The following is a 10217-nucleotide window of genomic DNA, read 5'->3' as shown; positions in this document are numbered from 1 at the left end:
ACTCATAGAGGATCAGATTGGAAGCACACACGACGTGGATTTACCTAGGTTCATGCCTGCATGGTGGAGGTTCTACCCTAGTCCTGCATGTCTGATTGAATTGATGGTGTTCGCCGTTTATGAGAGATCTTGTGAATAGATTGGAGACAGACTTGGGAGCCCCACCTCTCCTTATATAGGTGGAGGAGGGGTAGGATTACATGAGACCAACACAATGTACATTATAGAGTCCTATTAGATTTGCTAATACATGTCATGTGCGCCATGTAATGAAGCGACTTTTCTAGAGGAGGCCTGGTGGCGGGCTGAGGGGCCTTGGCCGCATATTGGCCCTGAAGCCGCCTAGCGTCCGACTTTTTTTTTGTCGCTTCACCGCAGGTTGGATACCATTGTCCATTGGTACTTTGTAGCGTCACATGTTTTTGTGCAGGGGTGCCAGCCTAGTAATTGATCACGACATAAAGAATTAACTCAAATGATTGTCTGTTCAATAGGATTGATAAGATCACATATATTAATTATTCAATGTGAAGAATTAATGTAGAGTATCTCATAAATTTATATCAGCATAGATATCAACAAATATAATCACATTAAATGGGTATAATTATAAATTAGAGAACAAGTTTTTGCAAATAAGAGCAGTCAAATGCTATACCGTATACTTTATGTTTTTGCAAAGTATCAGGTGATACAAGGCATCAGATGCTCCCGTGATATGGGCTTCCAAGAGCCCCTGGATCCGAGATCCAATGGCCATGGGACGAGCTCCTGTAACTTTGCAAAAAAAAGCCCTCCATTGATCCAATATTTACACACAAGTCCCGGAGTTCCTCCTATGACCGTTGGATCACAAATCAAAGGTTCTTGGGAGCGCGTATCATGGGGGCATCTTATGCCCCGTATCACCTGATACTTTGTCTAGTCATGCCACCTAAGCTAAAGTATGACATCACACCCTATTTAATCAGGAAAGGGGGAGCAACCTTATCTTCATCTAGATATAGGTATTAGCAAAAAAAAATCCAAGACAACTCATAAGTTTTTTCTCACGGAAGACATTAAATAAGAGTTGTTTTAGATACATTACTAAGATATATATGGTCACCGGAACTGCTATATCTAAAAGTATATTTAATGCTATTAGATAAGGACTTAAGACATAGTGCACTGGGGCTACCCTGCCGATTATACAGTCGGGGATCTTTTTGATCTTCTTTGAGTGAACTAGGAATAAATGTTCTCTATAATAAGTCTTTAAATATAGCACTCATCTTGAAGCCCAAATACTAGAAACGAGAAAAAGAGGAAGTTTGTGTTTGATCTTATGGAGGACAAAACTATGCTGCTTTGCCTTATGGTGTTGGTGCTGCTAGGAAATCCCACTCACGCTGGTACGAAATCGGTATCCCTGTTCTCTATAATAAGTGTGTGTTTCTTGTTTCCTTCCAACCAGAGTACAAAAAGTCATCATAAATATTGTTAACTCACTGCACAAATTTCTTTGGACCCTTTTAATTTGGAATTCACTTACTGACGTATGTATGTTGTCTCCAGAGCATTGCAAAGGGCACAGTCACCATTGCAAGCGCAGGTTGTGCATGGGTTTCACATGTCATTCGTGTTGCAAGCATGTGTGGAACCATGTCAAGAAAGCCTACTGCGGCGGCACTTTTTTTAACCATCATTGTGTTTGCGTCGTTTGCGAATAGAGTTGCGCTCTAGCATCATGCCAAAGAATGGACAATGTTGTCTAGTAATAAATTCTTCTTGTGATCTGCATGCAAGAACCTTGATCACCAAGTTTTGGTGTTCTGTTTGATTTGATTTTTATCGTGTGTAATCGTAGATTTTGTGGCTCTCCTAGCGCCTAGCAGTGAGTAAAGTCTGGAAAAAACCTTGAACTCGTATGTTCCGTCAAAATCGGACCCTCACTTTCTAATCCCTCAAATCAGTACCCTATACTTATGGATCCCGATCAATCACAACCTTGTCTGAGTCAAGACTAGTTTGGTGCACTTGGAAAACACAATCCCCACCAGGAACAGCCTTTTGCTCTCGGTGACTAGGTGAACCTACATGTCATATGCATCTTCTCTCTCAATTTATCTCTCCTCTATCCAAAATCTGTATCTGCTAGACACACACACTGAAACGACGCCGCAGCTCAGTGATGCTGGTGCCGTGTGCAGCTCCGGGAGTGGTTGTGCTTGTGCGGCGGCAGACGAGGGGCTTTCCGGCCAGCCTGCAGCCCTGGGAAGCATCTTTACCTCGCCGATTGGGCGCACGAGAGCTTGGCGGAGCGCAGCTTCATCGAGAGGAACTGAGGAAGACGGCAACAATGGCGGCGGTGCTTGATCGAGCGAGTGGCTGGTGTCGCCGCAGTAGCTAGCCCGACATGCTAACGGCGATCGGTCAATTTGGCCGGAGCCTGTGGTGGATGGAGCGCCAGAACCGCGAGACCACATGGACATCACCATTCTGAGCGTACGCGAGCGTCGATACTCGATAGTAAATACACGTGCCACGCCGGCGGAGGTATCGCGCACTGGCGGCGAGATAAAGATGGCTAGCCAGGCTAGGCAGTGCCCTTCGACGGGGAGCCATCGCACTGGCGGCGACTAGGCAGTGTCCCGGCGCCAATGCGGCGACGCCATACACGGTGGCAACCATCTACGGTCCCAGCTACGCAACGCACATGGGCGCGCTCTCCCTGCCCCTCCAATTCTGGCTGGACATCTCGCGTCTTTTTATCTCAGACGTTTCAACTTTCAACACCAAGGGAGAGAGAAAGACGGGGGAAGAGGGGAAGGAGAGGGATGAATATGACGTGCGGACCTGTATTGTCAGTGAGAGGGGAAGCAGTTGAATCCCAGTTGGGTTGTCCTTTTCCCCAGTGTGCCAAACAGGTAAGGTTGACATTGACCGGGATGAATAAGTACGGGTACCGATTTCAGGGATTAAAAGGTGAGGGTTTAATTTTGACTGGGCCGTACGAGTTTAAGGTTTTTTTTCAGAATTTACCCAACAAAAAATCAGACGAAAAAAACGGACGAAAAAACTGTGCCTCTTGCGAAAGGAAAAAACAAAAACGTGTTTCTATTTTTCGTTTCCGAAAGGCATGACCGTGCCTCTCGCGAAAGCAAAAACCGTGCCTCCTGGGAAAGCAAAACCATGTCTATCACAGAAAAAAAATTGAAAACACGTTTTTTTCTGGCTTCTCTCATAGAAGCAAATCCGTGCCTCTCACGGAAGAAAAAAAATCACATTTTTCGCACAACTTTTTAAAGTTTTTTTTTTCCAAAAGCTAAGAAAGACTGGTGAAAGCCCGAAAAGCCGAAAAAACAAAAAAAAACATTCAAAAAGCCGAAAACGCATGCGAAAAAAACAAAGGGAGGGCCAAGAGTGCGGCACGTGGTGGTGGTTGAAGTGGCGCGCTCTGAGCACACCCAAGTGACCCTTGGGGTGGCTCCCGAAAGAGCGCTCCTTCGTTAGTTGCTCCCGAGACGGGGGAAGAGGGGAAGGAGAGGGATGAATATGACGTGTGGACCTGTATTGTCAGTGAGAGGGGAAGCAGGTGAATCCCAGTTGGGTTGTCCATTTTCCCAGTGTGCCAAACCGTTTTCACATTGACCGGGGTCGATAAGTACGGGTACCGATTTCAGGGATTAAAAGGTGAGGGTTCAATTTCCACTGGGCCGTACGAGTTTAAGGCTTTTTTCAGACTTTACCGAACAAAAACCAGATGAAAAAAACCAAACTAAAAAAACCGAACGAAAAACCGTGCCTCTCGCGGAAGGAAAAACTGAAAACGCGTTTCTTTTTTTCGTCTCCTTGAGGCACGGCCGTGCCTCTCGCGAAAACTAAACCGTGCTTCCCAGAGAAGCAAAACCGTGTCTATCGCAGAAGAAATATAAATGAAAACACGTTTTTTTCTGGCTTTCTCATAGAAGCAAATCCGTGCCTCTCGTGAAAGAAAAAAACACATTTTTCACGCAAATTTTTTAAAGAATTTTTTGTCCAAAAGCTGAAAAAGACCGCTGAAGCCCGAAAAGCCGAAAAAAAACATTTAAAAAGCCAAAAATGCATGCGAAGGAAAAACAAAGGGAGCACCAAGAGTGCGACGCGTGGTGGTGGCTGAAGTGGCGCGTTCTCAGCACACCCAAGTGACCCTTGGGGTGACTCCCGAAAGAGCGCTCCTTCGTTAGTCGTTTCCGAGACGGTTGGGTTGCTAATTTACTTTCTGCGGTAGGAGCATCTACAGCCGCAACCTGCAAAATTGGGCCCTGAAAGGTACACCTGCGGACAATGATCTGGTGGGCCTCAATTTTTTTTCATTTGCAACCACAAATCATATTTTAAAAACAGCTAATATGTGCAAACTCATCCACGTCGATCATTTTGGGTCTCTAGTCCGTGTTGGACCGGCAGGGCTGTTATAAACATCAAATAAATTGCTCGTATTTAAGATTTTCAACCGTATTGGGCCGGTGGTTTATGACGTTTAGTCCCACCTCGTCGCGTGAGGAGCTAGTCGACCGGCTTAAATAGCCGGGTCATCCATAAGCGATAAGTTCCAGCCATCAACGATAAATACTACACTATGACTGGAATAAATTCCATTAGTAGAGAGCAGTATAGGCAACTCTCCTTGGCAAGACAAAATACTACAGTAAAAATTTGCGTTGTCTTTCGATTTCTCCTAATCTTGTCATGCCCCTGAATTTCCTCTTTCATTCAGATGACTGATCTGAAGACAGATATTACGATGCTCCTTCCATGGAAATAGACAGACCACGAATGGAGATACTCCAAAGTCCATTAGTTGAACCTTCTCACTGCCAAATCCATGCACCTGCAAGAGTTGCAGGAATCAGGAAGCTGAGTTGGGAGAATGAGAAAAACAGAATTCAGAGTCACAGCTTCACAGGTGAGGTGCGGGGCCTGCCGGTAGGCGGTAGGGATCGACCACGACAGAACCCACCGGCGGACGTGGCATCCCGGCAAGCAGGGGGACTGGAGCAGGCCGCCGCAGCCGAGCAGTCTGGAAAATCATGGAGGGCAACGGGGATTCTGGTGGCCATCGCAGGTGGAAGCTTGGGGAGAGACGTGGCCACCGTTTTTCAACAGAATTTAACCGAGCCTTGCTTGGTTTTCCAACAGATCTTTATCTTTACCTATTTTTTTAATTTTTTTAATAATAAAGCATTGATCGCTTCTTACCCCCTGATTTTCGTCCGCTTCGTCCGTCCACCGATTTTACCATCGTTCCTACGTCAATTTCGTTGAGAGGGGGACTGGGAGTACTGCTCATGGTGGGTAGTTCCGCGCTGGACAGGGATAGTCGAGAGTGTGGGGAAAAGGGAAAAGGCATGGGGGAGAGACGAGATTGAGGGACAGAGAGCGGTGCGTCTGGGGTTAGACGACACTCGTCGCCCGCGCGAGGAGGGCTCGTGGAATCGTCGTCGCGAGATGTAATGGGCACAGACACTCTCACCCATTTTACTATTCTTTTTATTGGGCCATTGGCCAGCTTTCGGTACTTAAAAAATTCTTTATTAATTAGAAGTATCATCTACTTCAAAAATAATAATTATACCACCTCGCTAATCTACATAGAATGCCACCAATTTATATATGTCCCTAAATAGAAAATCAACAAGCCTTTTCGAAAATAAAAAAAACCGAGGGTGAGGTGTAGCTATAATCTGGCAATAACAAAAATAAACAAAACAAAGGGTGAGGCGTGGCAGACCCAGGAGAGCCAGTGGTTGAATGAACTAGACATATGCAAGTCGGTGATTGGATTGTACTAGTTTTCGAACTAGTGTTCGCAGATCATTTCAAGAAGAGGATTCCTTTATGGACCAAATGGTTTAAGAAAAGACTGTTACCACAATTCAGTTCGAGGGCAGTGTTCCTTACTTTGCACAGGTTAATCAAAGACAGACCTACTCTGTTTCAAAAACAAAATAAAATCTGAGGTCCTACAGTTATGTGCATTATATTGGTCTAGTGATTATAATGACTGACCAACACAAATCTGATCTTGGACATGTACGGTACCGCTGATGATGTTAGAAATCAGGACAGCTGATTCTCACCACATCGGGGTAGCAGATTGCAACAACAGAGTAAGATGTCAGAAATCAGGACAGCTGATTCTCACCACGTCTTCTGATCGAATATCAGTTTAACAGCGTAAGATGACAGTTACAGTTTGCACAACAACAGACAAGTTTCAGAATGCCGAAAAGAACAGAGATTGTTAGGGGAACCTCTAATCTTTTCATCACAACAACTCTGCGCTCCCGACTTTATTGAACAACTATGAACTACACCCTTTGCTCCTAAATATAAGACATTTTGGCAGTTCAATTTACACTGTCAAAACCACTTGTGTTTGAAAACAGAAGTGGTAAATAACAATATAAATAAACATCACAGATATAGCTTTGCGGTAAACAAGATTGTACAATGAAAATTCAATACCGCACTACACACCAGAGCAAGCATGCAGCTCACACACAAACATGCACGCACATAACAGAATCCAGGTCTGGAGAGTACAAAGAGTTAAAACCAAACGCACAAGTGCACCCAGAAAAGGCTCACAAATTACACAAAACAGATAGGATTCAGATACAACGAGGCGCGAGGCTGAAAGGAGACCAACGGGCATTCCTACAGGCGGCTGCCTCTTTATTCAGGAAGATAAATGAGTGAGGCAAACACCAACCAAAGCGCGTTTACAGTTGACGGAGAGTAATCAATCACTTGCTCATGGAGGTGGAGGCAGCAACAGTAGCTCCATCTTCTTGATGTCCATGGCCTGGCCTGTGCTTGAAATCAACACTGTTGGGGTGCTCTTCATCAAGTTCTTGTCTCACTGCATCAGGGTCACAATCACCATTGAGCTCGAGCTTCTTCAGTTTGGGAAGGCAGAGGAGTCCAGAAATAGACTCCATTGTGGCGAAATACCACACAACGGTCTCGATCTTGGGAGCCGCTCCGGTGTCAAAGCTAATGTTGATGATGATGCCGTCATCGACGACCAATGACTTGAGGCTCTTGAACTCTTCATCCTTGAAAGTGAGCCTGCTTCCGGCGTATGAATTGCGCCGAAGCCTGAGGCAACGCAGAGCTGCAAGCTTGCCAAGGATGCGTGTGTAATCCTCTGCCAGGTAGGTCTCGCTCAGTGTTATCTTAGTAAGTTGATCAAGCTCTGCAATCCACATGAGAAGATCACTCCTGATGCCTCTAATGTTTAGGCTCTGAAGAAGTTTTGGAGGCGAGACTAATGTGATCACCTCCTCTGCACAAGGAGTATCCTCATTTTTGGAAACCGGTTGGTTGATCTGGATTGACAAAGAGCGGAGGCAACCGTGTAATCTTTCAATCTGCTGGAACAAAATATCCAAAGCGCCTTTCTTACCAGAAAGAATCACACCCAGTTTCCTCAGCCGTAACAGATGGCCAACATCAGTTAAATCACTCAAACGGTGGGAAGCTTCAACATGGGATAGTGTCTCCAATTGTTCCATTCTTCTGATGCTGCTGGGAAGGCGCACCGCCGTAAACAAATCTTGAGGCCCATCGGAATTGTTGCTTGGAGACTCAGCCTGACCAGCAAGTAGATGCTTTAGCATTGGAACCATGATCGATTTAGTGGCGAATGACTGTACCGCTGTTTGCCGGATGTCAAAGGTCTCCAGACACTGCAACTTCTCGATCTGCTTGGGCAGTTCAGTAATATCTGTGTTCCTGAGGCTCAAATACTTGAGCAGTATTATTTTGCAGATGCTTTTCAAATGGTGCTTCTTTAAACCTCTACAACCTTCAAGATCCAGCATCTTCATAAGCTGCCACTGAGATGACTTTGCCAAGTCTGGAAGAAATGCCACAATGCCATTGCCATCAGCTGCTTTCATGGAACGATCGGCATGAGATGTTTGCACCCCAGTTCTACTGTGAACAGGAAGGTGGCGAGCCAAATCGGGTGGTAGGTCCGTGTCCACAAAGTTAACATCTCTAGCAATCATGGTGATGACTTCACGAACAACACGATGCAATGTAAAGGTCTTGATCTTGCCCGTGTCACTAATCTGCCCAGGTTGAATGAGACCCCTTGAGAGGAGTGCATCGATACAGGAATCGGCTTCATCTTGTGCATGATTCTCCCTTGACGTTATCAGCCCTTCGGCTATCCATCTTGTACACACGGTTGTTCTCCTAATGGGGTCACCATCTGGGAAGATGGTCAGGTACAACAAGCAGCTCCTGTACTTGGCAGGCAGGTCATTGTAGGAGATCTTCACCATTTGCTTTGCGACACTTTTGTTTGCATCTCGACAACCCTGTAAGGTTTTTGTAAATTGGTCTAGCTGTGTTTTACCTCTTCCAGGGTTAACATACAGAAGATGTTGGAACATCTTCATTGCAAAGACATCGGGGTGACATAATTCTAAAATATTCGATATATGATATATAGAATCTTCAAAACATCTAGCAAGCTCCATGGTTTTACTGCAGAAAGCACGTAATAGAGTTTGTGGCTTGAGGATTTTATAGGGGGACTCCACTAAATCAGCATACTCTGTGCTAATGACAATAGCGCTACCAGGAGAGCCTTGAGCAGTAACATGTAACAGGGCAGACCTTATGGTATCCCATTCTATACCATAGACATTATAAAGAATGATCAAGAATCGTTTACCTTTGAGGAACCCCTCAAGTTTCTTGGTGAGTTGCATTGCCTCGCCGTCCTCGTCATCACCCAGTGATGTTTCTGTACTCTTCTCCGCTTCCAACCTGGGCACGTCTTCTTGTTCAGCTGGAAGGGACGTCACTTGGTGCAGTATTTCCTGCAGTAATACCACCACAGAATCCAATTTGTAATGGCTGACCCGGGCTTTGCAACTAAATGAGCTGATTTCCTGCTCATATAGTTTCTTAGCTACAAGAATTGTGAAATCCCTATCCTCTCCGGAACATTCATCCCAGGTCATCAGGAATATCCTCGGGTGTGATTCCCCATTTGCTAGTTCATCAACAGGTTCCTCCTCAGACAACAGCAGGGACTTGATGGTATCATCCATGATTTTCTGTTCATAAGCCTCTTTGTCCTCCGACCACGAACAATTGACAAGAAGAGCGCGTCTCCGAGCATCTTCCAGCTCGGCTTCTGGTCCGTCGGGGACTGCTATGTCGTCATCCATGAATATCGCGCCGTCCTGGTCAGCAGCCGGTGGCATGGTGATACCATACCTCAGCTGCCTGTGGCCCACATCGTGCGCCCTGACCTTAAGCTCACGTATCCGCGTCGCAATCCGATGCCGCTCCGGGATGGTACGCATATACCGGATGATCTGCCGCAAGTAGCCAAGGAAGCCACGGTCATGGTGGCCAGCATCCGTGACACTGTGGATGTAGAGCTCGACGTTGCCCTCGCAGTTGCGGGCGAGGCCAACGACTTGCTTCATCCAAGCGCGAACATGGCGATCGAGGTGTTGAGCCTCCGCGAGGTGGAGGAGCACGCCATTCATGCACTCCATCTCCTCCTTGATGAACTCAACATCGCCATGGAGGTTGCCGAGCAGTTTTGCCTCGTCCACGAGGATGGTGGTGAGGCGGCCGAGGAGCGAGTCGAGGGCACCTTGGGCGTCCATCGTGCTTGATTTGGAGGATGTGGTGTGTGCATCAATGGAAGCAAAAAGCAAGGGAGATGAGAGACACTGCTGGATGGGAGGTGTGGTTGGGACTTGAGATTTGGGAGCTGCTAGGCAGCAAGAGGCAGGCAGAAGCAGTGAAAGGGATTGCACTTGCAACATGACTAACATTGTATACGTATTTGTTTTTGCCCCATTTGCACCAACCGTTGGTTTGCCCCGACGTCTCTTCCACAGCCCAAACGCCATTATCCGTCAGTTTGATCAAGTCTTCAAGACCGCCACGTTCGCCGCGCTGTATGACAGGCACAGCTGCGGTTAATTTAGAGACTCAAGACTGGCTATGTAGATGAAGTCTTGGTATACTAAAAACTAATACAAGTTGCAACGATTAGATGAGTTTGGACGATTAGAAAACTGCAATGATTAATCAGTAGGTGGGTTAGTCAGATCTCGAGATCTCACATTGAGCTGTATGCCGTGCACATGGCCAAGCCCGGCATCCGATGGCTCTGACATTTGTTTAACTATGGCTATATCTGAACTTAT

At 46.2% G+C, this 10217-nt stretch overlaps 1 protein-coding gene across 1 annotated transcript; it reads right to left on the bottom strand.

Annotated features, from left to right (window-relative positions):
* Positions 1–6478: 6478 nt before the first annotated feature.
* LOC123142201 (disease resistance protein PIK6-NP-like) lies at positions 6479–9907 on the bottom strand. The gene has a single exon (XM_044561200.1). The coding sequence runs from the start codon at positions 9837–9839 to the stop codon at positions 6774–6776; it is 3066 nt and encodes a 1021-aa protein (XP_044417135.1). The 5' UTR covers positions 9840–9907; the 3' UTR covers positions 6479–6773.
* Positions 9908–10217: the final 310 nt, after the last annotated feature.

The sequence above is a fragment of the Triticum aestivum genome, chromosome 6D (assembly GCF_018294505.1).
Source record: "Triticum aestivum cultivar Chinese Spring chromosome 6D, IWGSC CS RefSeq v2.1, whole genome shotgun sequence".
Lineage (NCBI taxonomy): Eukaryota > Viridiplantae > Streptophyta > Magnoliopsida > Poales > Poaceae > Triticum > Triticum aestivum.
Note: the sequence above shows the minus strand (reverse complement) of the source record. Positions and strands in the feature narration are given on the sequence as shown.